Raw genomic sequence first — 12,033 nt, forward strand, 5'->3', positions numbered from 1 at the left:
GTGAGTGCTTGGCATGAAGGTAGCAGGTGGCAGCCCTGGCCCTGTGGGGGCACCTGCAGCCTCTCACACTCCCCTTCTCCCGCAGCCACTGATGGCAAGTGGGGGCCGTGGAACGCATGGAGCTTGTGCTCCAAGACATGTGACACCGGCTGGCAGCGCCGCTTCCGCATGTGCCAGGCCACGGGCACTCAGGGATACCCCTGTGAGGGCACTGGAGAAGAGGTGAAACCCTGCAGCGAGAAGAGGTGTCCAGGTACTGCTCGCATAACCATGGGAGGTCTGGGGGACTGTGTGTGAGTCGGGCTGACTCCTCTTTGCCCACCTAGCTTTCCATGAGATGTGCAGGGATGAGTATGTGATGCTGATGACGTGGAAGAAGGCAGCTGCTGGCGAGATTATCTACAACAAGTGTCCCCCCAATGCCTCGGGTAAGGGCAAGCAGCTCTCCTTGGAGACCCTCTCCCTACCACGCCTGCTCCTCACTTCTGGGCGCTCAGTATCTGAGTTTCCCTACTGAGGTGTGGAGGGAATGGGTGAGATCTTGGTCCCCACGCCCAACCCTCTGTCTTATCCCTGTGCAGGGTCTGCCAGCCGCCGCTGTCTCCTCAGTGCCCAGGGCGTGGCGTACTGGGGACTGCCCAGCTTTGCCCGCTGCATTTCCCATGAATACCGCTACCTATATCTGTCGGTGAGTGTGCTTTGCCAGATTGGGGTGCCACATATCTGTCCCAGACTCTGGTAGGAGGTGGAAGGAGCTTGAGGGTTTGCTCATTCCCATGTACCTTAGCATATGCTGCTCCCACTTCTGCTGGGCTATGCCAGAACTCTTGCTCATACATCAAGGCTTAACTCTCAAGTGCTTTCTCTTATCCCTGGCACCCAACCCTGTGCTTCTATATTCCCCTCAAACTTCTCGGTCATTAGGTGTTAAGGATGCTTATCTAAGTGTCTTGGTGTGTCTCTGTGCTCCACAGAGGCTCCTTGAAGGCAGGGACAAAGTTGAGTTTATTTTTGTGTCCCCAGTGCCCAGCCATGTAAGGGTGGTGTAGCAGATGTGGCCCACGTGTACGTTTCTGGCTGTATTATGTATTTGTTGTGTGTTTGCATTTAGCGCTTGTGTTAGAGGGTGAGGGAGAGAGAGCACATGTGCATGAGCCTTTGGGACGGGGCGGGGCCCTGTCCCCTTACTGCTTTATCATCGTTTATGTGTACATTTGAGCACCTTCTTTCTCTAGGTGTTTCCACTTGAGTCTTTCTAAAGTAACTTTTAAGGTTCCCCCTCAGTCTCCTTCTTGGACTCTGTCTCTCCTGGTAGCCCTTTGAGTAGCTCTCTCTGATCTTTTATGCCCTCTCTCTTCCTGAATGCAAGCAATGGGTGGATGGGAGTGGGATGGGCCAGGGTTTGGTCTCCGTTCCTGATGCTCCAGTGACAGGGACACATATGTCACCTGCAGCTTCGGGAGCACCTGGCCAAGGGTCAGCGCATGCTTGCGGGTGAGGGTATGTCACAGGTGGTACGCAGCCTTCAGGAGCTACTGGCCCGGCGTACTTATTACAGTGGGGACCTGCTCTTCTCTGTGGACATTCTGAGGAATGTCACTGACACCTTCAAGAGGGCCACCTATGTGCCCTCAGCTGATGATGTGCAGGTACCTTTCTGTGCTGCCTAGGGGAAGGAGGGCCAAGGGTGGAGAAGCCTCAGCCTGAAGGGGAGGCCAACCTCTGTGGCAGTGTCTGCTGGGGGCAGCAAGTGTGGTTGCAGTGGGGAGGTCCTTGTTCCCCAGGGCTCAGGCTCCCTGACCTTCATTGTTTCTCCCTAGCGCTTCTTCCAGGTGGTGAGCTTCATGGTGGATGCAGAGAACAAGGACAAGTGGGATGATGCTCAGCAGGTGAGGGGCCCATCTTCCTGGGTTTTCCCTTTCATGACCCTCCTCTGCCTTGGACCCTTACATCTTTACACACTCTGTCCCCAGGTGTCTCCTGGCTCTGTGCACTTGCTCCGTGTCGTGGAGGACTTCATTCACCTGGTGGGCGATGCCCTCAAGGCCTTCCAGAGCTCTCTGATTGTCACGGACAATCTGGGTACAAGGAGGCAGGCAGGGGAGGGGGTGCTGGATGTGACAGAACCCAGGCCACTGTGGATGAGGGATGGTTTCTGATGGACTCTTCCTATTTTTCTCTTATTTATGGGTCCTTTCTTTCCCCTATTTAATCCCTGAATATATCTTTCTCTCCACCTTTTTTCCTCCTCTCCCTCTGAATTGTCTGTTTCTCTGTGTTTATACCAACCTTGGTGTCTGTCTGCCTTCCATGATGTGTGTCTCCCCCACATCTGTCTCTTCCCTGGGTCTGTCCCCTTCTGTTTCTGGTGCGCTCTGCCCACCCTCCTCCCACTGCAGTGATCAGCATTCAGCGAGAGCCTGTCTCGGCTGTGTCCAGCGACATCACATTTCCCATGCGGGGCCGCCGGGGCATGAAGGACTGGGTGCGGCACTCCGAGGACCGCCTCTTCCTGCCCAAGGAGGTGCTCAGTCTCTCCTCCCCAGGGAAGCCAGCCACACCTGGGGTGGCAGCAGCAGCAGCAGCAGCAGCGGGCAACCCTGGCAGGGGTAGGGGCCCAGGAACAGTACCCCCTGGGCCAGGCCACTCCCACCAGCGCCTCCTCCCAGCAGATCCTGATGAGTCCTCCTACTTTGTGATTGGTGCTGTGCTCTACCGCACCCTTGGCCTCATCCTGCCACCCCCCAGGTGAGTCTGCCTTGAGCAGAGATCCACCTGCAGCCCTGTGCTAGGGGAGGAGCCAGTCCTTGCCTGGCTTTGTAGACAGCTGCTTTTCAAGAGCATCCTTGTAGCAAACAGAGGTTGTTCTGGCATCCAGAACCCAGCTCTAGAACTTACCCAGAGTTCTGCCCACTGAGCTCTAGGAGTCTTTCCCTGGGCCTTGGTCCCCTGGAAGCCTGTTCCCATCCCCCATCCAAAGTATCTTTGGATACTTGCTTCTGGCACCTGCTGACAGGAGCTGACCTCAGTACCTGTTCCCCAGGCCTCCACTAGCTGTCACCTCCCGGGTGATGACAGTGACTGTGCGGCCCCCCACCCAGCCTCCAGCTGAGCCCCTCATCACCGTGGAACTTTCCTACATCATCAATGTGAGTGGGAGCCCAGGTGGGACCTAAGTATATGCCAACATGGGTGCTCAGAAGCCTTTCTGATGGGGGCGTTGTCCATCCCTGATGGTGGACTGGATGTCTGACCTGTGTGGGAGCTGCTGTGGTCAGGGGCTCACCTCCCCATTCTTGACTGCACGCCTGACTTCTCCCCAGGGCACCACGGATCCCCACTGTGCCAGCTGGGACTACTCTAGAGCGTGAGTTGGGGGCAACTCAGTGAGGAAGGGGCAGCCCTAGAACCCCTCATCAGAAAGGGTCTCCTGCCTGGCAGACCAAAGGGTTCCTTGGTGCCATCCTTGGTTTGAGGGGTCAAGGACGCATCCTGGGGCTCCCTGCTACCACCTCATGGATGCAACCTTGTCCTGGATCTCACCTGTCCTCCAGCACTGGGGGTGGGGCTGCAGAACTGGGCTCAGGGTTCATGCCACCTCTCCCCCACCCAAGAGATGCCAGCTCAGGGGACTGGGACACTGAGAGCTGCCAGACCTTGGAGACCCAGGCAGCCCACACTCGCTGCCAGTGTCAGCACCTGTCCACCTTTGCTGTCCTGGCTCAGCCGCCCAAGGACCTGGTGAGTGGGAGAGAGGTGCTGGGCAAGGGAAGAGGCCCCTGGGCAGCCAGGAGCTGTTTGTGATGGTGTTGGTTGACACCTGGGTGATCCCGAATGTGACCTGTGCAGGCGCGCTTGTGGGATTGCACATGGAACTGGGGTCTTGGGATGGTGCTTGTAGCCATGGCACCTGCCCAGTGGTGTATGGCAGTGGGAAATTGGGATTGTGAGCGCACATGTGCCGTGTGTATGTGTGGAAGATCACGGGTGACTGAGTATAACTATGCATCTACATGTGGCCAGGTTTGGTCTGTGCACTTGTGTGAATAATAGCGAGTGCCTTCCCATCTGTACATGGGTGTGCCCATCTGCACCAGACAGGGAGACTGGGTGCCCTGCCACCGCCCTCTCCCAGCAACCCATCTCCCGCAGACCCTGGAGCTGGCGGGCGCCCCCTCGGTTCCCCTGGTGATCGGCTGTGCGGTGTCCTGCATGGCCCTGCTCACACTGCTTGCCATCTATGCTGCCTTCTGGAGGTAGGTCGGATGTCTGGTGGGATGGGAGGTGGCCAGCCACCCTGCATTGGACAGGCACCAGCGCCTCTGCCTCTGCCAACTGTGCCCTGTTAGGTTCATAAAATCTGAGCGCTCCATCATCTTGCTGAACTTCTGCCTGTCCATCCTGGCTTCCAACATCCTGATCCTTGTGGGCCAGTCCCGGGTGCTGAGCAAGGCAGGTGCAGGCTCCCAGGGGCATGTGGGACCATAGAGGGTGAGGCGGTGAGGGCAGAAAGTGCCTGCAGTTGGGAGTGCGTGCGTTTGTGTGCAGGTCTGTAAGAGAAGGATGTGTGTGTATGTTCCAGCTGCATATTGGAGAGAGGGTGTGTGCATGAAGTAGTGTGTGAGCAAACGTGAGGGCGTTGGAGAGGGGGTGTGTGTGTGTGTGTACTCAGTGATGAGTTTGTGTACAACAGTGAATGTGTGCGTGAGCTGAGTGCCTGGGTGCACGTGTTTTGGGTGGGTGGCATTGTGCTTCCTGTTGCCATGAGGCCCCCTTCACCACCTGCCTGTGAATGACCCAAGCTGACTATCTCCCATGCCCCCTTGGCCTTCTCTGCACTGTGCCAGACTGTGAGTGCCAGGTGTGGGGCCCACTTGGCCATGACGTGGCAGATGCTCCTGTCTGTCCCCCCCTCTTGCCAGCCCTGTCTATGTGTGGGTGGCCTGCCTGCCCGCCTCCCCGGATGCCGAGTGCTGTGTGCGTGTCACCAGGCCTGTGTCGTGTTATGTGTGGGTGCAGGAAGGCGGGGGTGCCTGGCAGGGCTCTTTGTGGGGGGCAGGGCTCGGGTGGGTGGCTGGCCACAGCAGCGCCCAGAAGCTGGTGTGGGAAGCTGGTGCCTCCCACCCTGGCAGCTGCTCAGGGCCACTCCCTCCTGTTCCCTCTCCATGCAGGGCGTTTGCACCATGACGGCTGCCTTCCTGCACTTCTTCTTTCTGTCCTCTTTTTGTTGGGTGCTTACCGAGGCCTGGCAGTCCTACCTGGCTGTCATTGGGCGGATGCGCACCCGCCTGGTTCGCAAGCGCTTCCTCTGCCTGGGCTGGGGTGAGCAGGGCCAGTGCTGGACTCTGCTGCTGGGGCTTGGGTGACAGGGGCAGCCAGGGAGATGCAGCTTTGGCACTGGCCCAACTCTCTGGGCATGAGGGTCTCTGGGATGGGGGGGGTCTCTGGGATGGGGAGGACAGGGAGAATGAGGGGGCCCTGAGCACCTGCAGCCTTCTCAGTCTTATCTTCTCCACTCCCCAGGTCTGCCTGCCCTGGTGGTGGCTGTGTCTGTGGGCTTTACGCGCACCAAAGGATATGGTACATCCAGCTAGTACGTTGGCCTCTGGTGGCGGGTAGGGGCGGGGCTTGTGAGTCTATAAGGGACCTGGACTGGGCATTAGGCCTTCTCAGGCTAAGGTCCTGGCCCCACACCTGTTATATGTCTTTGGGTAAACTCTTACCTATGTCTGAGCCTCAGTTTCCTTTCATTCCCTATGGTAGCACCAGTGGCTGGGCCTAATGTTCTTGACTTTGTTTTGGAAGGAAACTGAGGCTCTGCCCATGGCTTATTCTCACCCTATCTGGGTGATCCATCTCCATTGCCGTGTGAACATAGGCCCCGGGACTGAGGGATGATGTTTGAGGGTGGGGAGGGAGCCTGCTGGGTGGGTGTCTGATGTCCCTTTTCTCTCTTCCCCGCTACCCTAGCTGCTGGCTCTCCTTGGAAGGTGGCCTGCTATATGCCTTTGTGGGCCCTGCAGCTGTCATTGTCCTGGTATGTGCCCCTTCAGCATCCTGGGAGGGATGTGACCTTCCTGTTGGGGTCATCCTGTCCTTTGGCTTCCTTCTTGTCCTCCACCTCCCACTTGGGGGTTTCCCTGCCTAGAGGGCACCTGGTGATCCTGTCTTCCCTGCTCCCCTGCACTGGGCCCCCAGGTGAACATGCTCATCGGAATCATCGTCTTCAACAAGCTCATGGCACGTGATGGCATCTCGGACAAATCTAAGAAGCAGAGGGCCGGGTAAGGGGAGATCTCTGGGACTTGGCCTTCTCTGGGACAGGGTGTAGGGAGGAGGGCTGAGGACACTCTTGGAGACTCAGGGCTCACTGATGCCACCTGGGCTCCCTAACCTTGGGGCATCAAGGGTGCACACAAGGTGGGCACCCGGAGTGCTCAGCTGTAGCCCCTCGCCCACCCTAACCCAGCTCTCTTTCTCTCGTCTGCCCTCCCCTTCCACCCTTCTCGGGGCTTATTCTGCCCCTATCTCCCGGTTTCCCACGTGTTTCCCCCTTCTCCTGTGTCTGTGCCACCCCCGAGGTCGGAGCGGTGCCCCTGGGCCAGCCTGCTCCTCCCCTGCTCAGCGTGTGGAGCGGTCCCCAGCCCCCTGCTCAGCTCAGCCTCGGCCAGGAACGCCATGTTAGTCGTGCCCCCTGGGGGGTGGTGGGGTGGGCTGGGGCAAGGAATGGGGGGGCAGTGCCTGTGGTGGTAGCGGGGAGGAAGGGATATGAGCTCAGTGCTGGGGAGAGCCTGTCCTGCCTGCCAACTGCCATGAGCTCTCCAAGGCTTGGGAATGAGGTGGCAGAGGGCTATGGGGAGTGATGTGCCTCCCCAAGGTGCTGGGTTCCTTCACCCACCCTTCCCTGCACCCTGCCCCTGCTCCTGGCTAATGTTCTATGGGCACAGCCACAGACTCCTCCTTCAACGGCCTACGGAGGCTCAGAGATTTTTAGGCCCTTAGAATTTTTGAGTTTTAGGACCTTAGAATTAGAATGATAAAATCTTAGAATAAGACAATCAGAAGCTAAGCATTTTAGAATGAGTGAATCATAGTCTTATCATCTGTCATAGAATCTGAGACTTAGACTCTCAGAGGCATTGAATTTCACAATCACTTGGAGACAGAATTATGGAGGTAGGTGCTTACTTTACTGAGACCTCCCCTCCCCCAGCAGCTGAGCCTCTTCAGATCCCAACTATTCAAGAGTAGAAGCCTAGGCCCAACCTCTCACCCAGGACTGAGGTCCCTCTGAGCCCCCTGACCGGGGGGTCCAGCTTTGCCTTGCACACCTCCAGGGGCCTTTGGAGGTGGCTGGCACCATTACTCTAAGGTGCCAAGAGCTCCCTCTTCTTTGGGCTTCCATCTGCCTCTCTGTCTAGTCTGCTGAACTAGCAGTTCAAAGCTTGGGCTTTGGAGTCCACCAAGCTGGGTTTGTGTCCCAGGTCTCTCTCTGCCCAGCTGGGCACACTCATCTCCTCATCTGTAAATCGGGATACTGGTCCTCAGGCCTATTTATTGGAGTTGTTTTGATAATAATTTGAAATAATATATGTAAAGTGTTCAGTGTAGGGCCTGGCAGAGAATTGGTGGTTAATCAATGGCAGTTCTTATTACTATGATTAGATCCTCTCTTGATCTTGGCTCCACCTCTGGGGCTTCAGAGACCATTGTGCCTGCCCCCTGCTGGGCTCAGTAGCTCTGAACCACTCTTCTTAGGACAGGTCTTGGCTCCCTGCCCATCTCCTTTGCTGCAGCCTCCCTGGCTCTCTCTGCAGAATAGTTTATTCCGCCCTGTCTAGAGCTGTGCCTGACTCTCCACTGGGGGTGCTACGGGGCAGAGTGGGCTCTGTGTGGCTTCCAGCCCAGTAGGGCAAGGCAGCCCTTCCATCTTTTGTCCTATAGTGGGCTATAGTATGTGGGGTGGGGGGTGGAGCAGCCTGGGGGCCAGGGCTCATATGCCTTTTTTCTCTGGCCTCCCTCTTGCAAGGAGGTCAGATATATGTGGATTTGGCCTTGACCCCAGCTATGATCCTTCTGCCTATGATGCTGAGCAGCCATTGGCAGCGGTCACCTCCTCTGTGGAGAGCTGGGGGGATGGCTTCCTCCTCACTGGTCCTGGCCCCGTCTTCTCCCCCAAGGATTTCTGTTCTGGCATCCTCCGCAGAGATTAAACATGCTCTGCCTGTTTAATCTTTCTGTCTGGGTATCTCTGTCTCATGCTCTCTCACACTGGTGTCTCTCTTTGTCCCTGTTCCTCTCCTCTTCTCCCCAACCTACCTAGTTGGAATTTGGGTATGTGACCCAGGCCTGTGCATTTTTTCAAAGCTTTCTGGGTGATTCTGTGCAAGTTGGGCCTGAAACTCACCATGTCTGCACTGGTCTGCTTCACTTCCCTCCCGTGTCCCTTTCTACCTCCCTGTCCCCTGACACTGCCTGTGCTCTGGCTCAGTCCTCTTGTGTCTATATGTCTGTCTTTCCCAACTCTCCTGGTTCCTGCTCTAGCCCCGCACTTCTCCACTCTCTGTCTGTTTCTCTGTTTTTCTGGCTCCAGCTCCTCAGCCCCTCTGTGCTTGAGGAGGTCCTACAATTTTGGGCCCTACGAGTCCCAAAGCTGAATGGAGGCCTGGGCTCCTGCCACTTGTGGAGTGTCACCCTGACAGACCCTGTGCCACTGTTCCCTCAGGGCCTCACTCTGGAGCTCCTGCGTCGTGCTGCCCCTCCTGGCACTCACATGGATGTCTGCTGTCCTGGCCATGACAGACCGCCGCTCCGTCCTCTTCCAGGCCCTCTTTGCTGTCTTCAACTCTGCGCAAGGCTTTGTCATCACCGCTGTGCACTGCTTCTTGCGCCGAGAGGTGGGCTGGGCCTCTTCCACCTCTGCCTGTCTGCCACACTGTGCTGGTCTCTGGCTTCTCCCTGCTGCGTGGACCAGGAAGTTTGAGGGTGACCAGGGTGCTTCAGACCACAGGGGGCAGCCCTCGGTGTGGATGCTGGTAGCCTGTGTGGCCTTGCCCTTGGCTTCCTGGCCTCCTGGGGCCCCTTCTCCCTTATAGTCCAACCTAGGTGTCCGCACCTTCAGGTTGGATGTGTGTCTTTCCTTCCACATCTGCCTGGGGCCTGGGATGGGAGGTATAGCCAGCTATGGTCGGGGCCCTGCAGCTGGTCACAAGCCCAGTAGGTGCCCTCTGGTCCCAGGTCCAGGATGTGGTGAAGTGCCAGATGGGTGTGTGTCGGACCGATGAGAGTGAAGACTCCCCCGACTCATGTAAGAATGGGCAGCTGCAGATCCTGGTGAGTGAGGAGGTCTGAGCATTCCCATATCCCCATCCTCTGCCCTAAGCTACTCATCTTCCCCATCCATGACAGGGAGGGACAAGAGGTTTGATTCAGGCTCTGCCACGGACAACGGGGTGGCATTGGCAAGTTCTTCCCTCATTCAGTTTTCCCACCTGTCCTGTGGGGCTCTGTTAGGCAGTATGTCCTGGGCAGCACCCCTGGCAGGAGGACTGAGCAGAGGTGGTAGGGAAGGACCTGCACCTGCTCCCACTCTGATACATTGATTCTTCCTCTGCCCACCTCTCTCCTTCTCCGCCTATAGTCAGACTTTGAAAAGGATGTGGATCTGGCTTGTCAAACAGGTGAGTCTACTGGGGTAAAGCTGAGAATGGCACTAGGGATGGGTAAGAAGGTGGACCCAAGTCCTGTCATGGGATACCCTGATGGAGGCCAGACTGCTGGAGTCTAGCTTTGGCATCAGACAGGCCTGAGTTGGATTCAGGCTGTGAATGCTGCTTATTAAACACCTTCTCTGAACCTCAGTTAACACACCTGTAAGGAGAGAATGCCATTGTCCCAGGGAAAGTGGGGAGGCTTAGGGCCTGCATCAATTAAGGACACAGCAGGAGCCTTGGCATATATTGGCTATTATATTATTGTATCATTTCCATGACTCTAACCAGAGTCTCCTTTCAGTCTTGTCTTCTGGGGTCATGCTGGGAGAACCAGGAGTGGGGAGGAGCAAGGCCCTTTGACCTTTTAGGCTATGGGGTAGAGTCAGGACATGCACCAGGGCACTGGAAGCTGGGCTTTGGCTTTGCTTCCTACCCTGCCTCCCTCTGTTCTCTTCCTATTGCCTGTGGTATGTGAGAGAGTACCAACCATCTGGACTCAGTTTCTCTCCCTGTTCAAGCTGAGGGGCCTGCTATCTGCCCTGCTTGGGAAAAGGTATCTGGGGACTCCGCCTCAAGACTCATCTCCCCTTTCCATTCCTGCCCCAGTTCTGTTCAAGGAGGTCAACACTTGCAACCCGTCCACCATCACAGGCACACTGTCCCGCCTGTCCCTGGACGAGGATGAGGAGCCCAAGTCCTGCCTCGTGGGTCCTGAGGGTGGCCTCAGCTTTTCACCGCTGCCTGGGAACATTCTGGTGCCCATGGCAGCCTCACCAGGCCTGGGGGAGCCACCACCTCCCCAGGAAACCAACCCTGTGTATATGTGTGGGGAGGGTGGCCTGCGGCAGCTGGACCTCACATGGCTGCGGCCAACTGAGCCAGGCTCCGAGGGGGACTACATGGTGCTGCCCCGGCGGACTTTGAGCCTGCAGCCTGGTGGTGGGGGCACAGGGAGTGAGGAGGCCCTGAGGGCCCGACCCGAGGGGACCCCCCGGCGGGCTGCCAAGACAGTGGCCCACACTGAAGGCTACCCCAGCTTCCTCTCCATGGACCATTCGGGCCTTGGGATGGGACCTGCCTACGGGTCTCTACAGAACCCCTATGGGATGACCTTCCAACCACCACCACCGACACCCAGCGCCCGCCAAGTGCCCGAGCCAGGGGAGCGCAGCCGGACCATGCCCCGTACCGTGCCCGGCTCTACCATGAAGCTGGGCTCCCTGGAGGTGAGGGGCTGTAGGGCATGGGGAGAAGGTCTGCCCACTGTGCACCTGAGACCATATTTAAGTCACAGGCCGCAGTCAGGAAGTGATACTGTGGGCAACCCTAAAGCAGCATGTTCAGCCCGTCACTGGTAGCATACACACCGTATTTCTCCCTCTGCTGGGGCTCATAACAGCCGAGGAAATTCTGGTGTATCTGAACTGCCAAATGGACTGGGGCTTCATGCAGTGCTGATGCCCTTCTCAACCCATTCACTCGTGCCCTGATGCCTATTTTGGGGTGACAGTAGTCACTTTGCAGGATTATTTGGAGGCTTGAATGATGTAAATCGTTTATTTCTTTGTGGAGCAAGTAGAAAGTCCTAGAAAATTGGTTGCTACTGTTATCATCCCTGAAATCAGTCCCATGTATTGTTCATGGCCTCTTCCTGAGAAAATGTCAGCGTCCTGTATTTCTACCTGTGTGTTTTCTCTTGATGTTCTCCTTCCCTCTGCCCTGTTTCCTGCAGAGGATCTCTGGGAAGAAGCAGGTGGTAGTAACCCATGTTGAACTCTAGAACATTCTAGAATTCTAATTGGAGGTCTGCAGGGGGGATATGGTTAAGGAAAGAAGCTGGAGTCACAGCTCAGACATGATTGGCTACTCATGGTCAGCCTTAGATATCTGCTCTCTATCCTCCACATACAGAAAATTAAGTTAGCAGCTAGAGGGGCTGCAAGTTTAGATTTTCTCCTAAAATGTTTCTTGAACATTTGGTGCTTGCTCTTGTCACAGATGGCAAAAAAAAAAGGATGGCATGACAAACACAGAAAAGGTGACACCAGTGTTGAAGAGGGGTGGCAGGTTTTGTTTTGTGGACACTTGCCCATGATTGAGCAGATGAGGAGGGGCCAGTGTCAGGCTCATTGTGTGGGAGGTAGCAATAAATGTGGCAGCATTTTGAGGGGTCAAGGATGACGTCCAGAATTGTGTGGGCAACTGTGATGGATGGTGGTGGAGACATAGGCACAGGTTTGCAACACAAGCTGTATTTGCAGTGCCTGTGGGGCATCGGGAATGGAGTGACATCCTACTGCTTCCAGAAAGAAAGACATGG

At 56.5% G+C, this 12,033-nt stretch overlaps 1 protein-coding gene across 11 annotated transcripts in view; it reads left to right on the top strand.

Annotated features, from left to right (window-relative positions):
• The window catches only part of Adgrb2 (adhesion G protein-coupled receptor B2), a 36,420-nt gene that overhangs the window by 22,104 nt on the left and 2,283 nt on the right, over positions 1-12,033 (top strand). For 6 of the 11 annotated variants that reach the window (XM_074080717.1, XM_074080719.1, XM_074080718.1 and 3 more), the window contains 21 exons: positions 86-253; positions 327-428; positions 582-688; positions 1,455-1,649; positions 1,821-1,889; positions 1,974-2,082; positions 2,400-2,748; positions 3,044-3,149; positions 3,324-3,367; positions 3,615-3,741; positions 4,153-4,256; positions 4,350-4,452; positions 5,172-5,322; positions 5,524-5,593; positions 5,971-6,037; positions 6,199-6,284; positions 6,582-6,680; positions 8,726-8,897; positions 9,238-9,333; positions 9,641-9,680; positions 10,320-10,939. In XM_074080717.1, coding sequence (XP_073936818.1) covers positions 86-253; positions 327-428; positions 582-688; positions 1,455-1,649; positions 1,821-1,889; positions 1,974-2,082; positions 2,400-2,748; positions 3,044-3,149; positions 3,324-3,367; positions 3,615-3,741; positions 4,153-4,256; positions 4,350-4,452; positions 5,172-5,322; positions 5,524-5,593; positions 5,971-6,037; positions 6,199-6,284; positions 6,582-6,680; positions 8,726-8,897; positions 9,238-9,333; positions 9,641-9,680; positions 10,320-10,939 — 2,984 coding nt within the window. The remainder of the gene's footprint in view (positions 1-85; positions 254-326; positions 429-581; positions 689-1,454; positions 1,650-1,820; positions 1,890-1,973; positions 2,083-2,399; positions 2,749-3,043; positions 3,150-3,323; positions 3,368-3,614; positions 3,742-4,152; positions 4,257-4,349; positions 4,453-5,171; positions 5,323-5,523; positions 5,594-5,970; positions 6,038-6,198; positions 6,285-6,581; positions 6,681-8,725; positions 8,898-9,237; positions 9,334-9,640; positions 9,681-10,319; positions 10,940-12,033) is intronic. The other 5 variants (XM_074080724.1, XM_074080720.1, XM_074080723.1 and 2 more) reach the window with 1 other exon arrangement.

The sequence above is a fragment of the Castor canadensis genome, chromosome 7 (genome assembly GCF_047511655.1).
Source record: "Castor canadensis chromosome 7, mCasCan1.hap1v2, whole genome shotgun sequence".
Taxonomy (NCBI): Eukaryota; Metazoa; Chordata; class Mammalia; order Rodentia; family Castoridae; genus Castor; species Castor canadensis.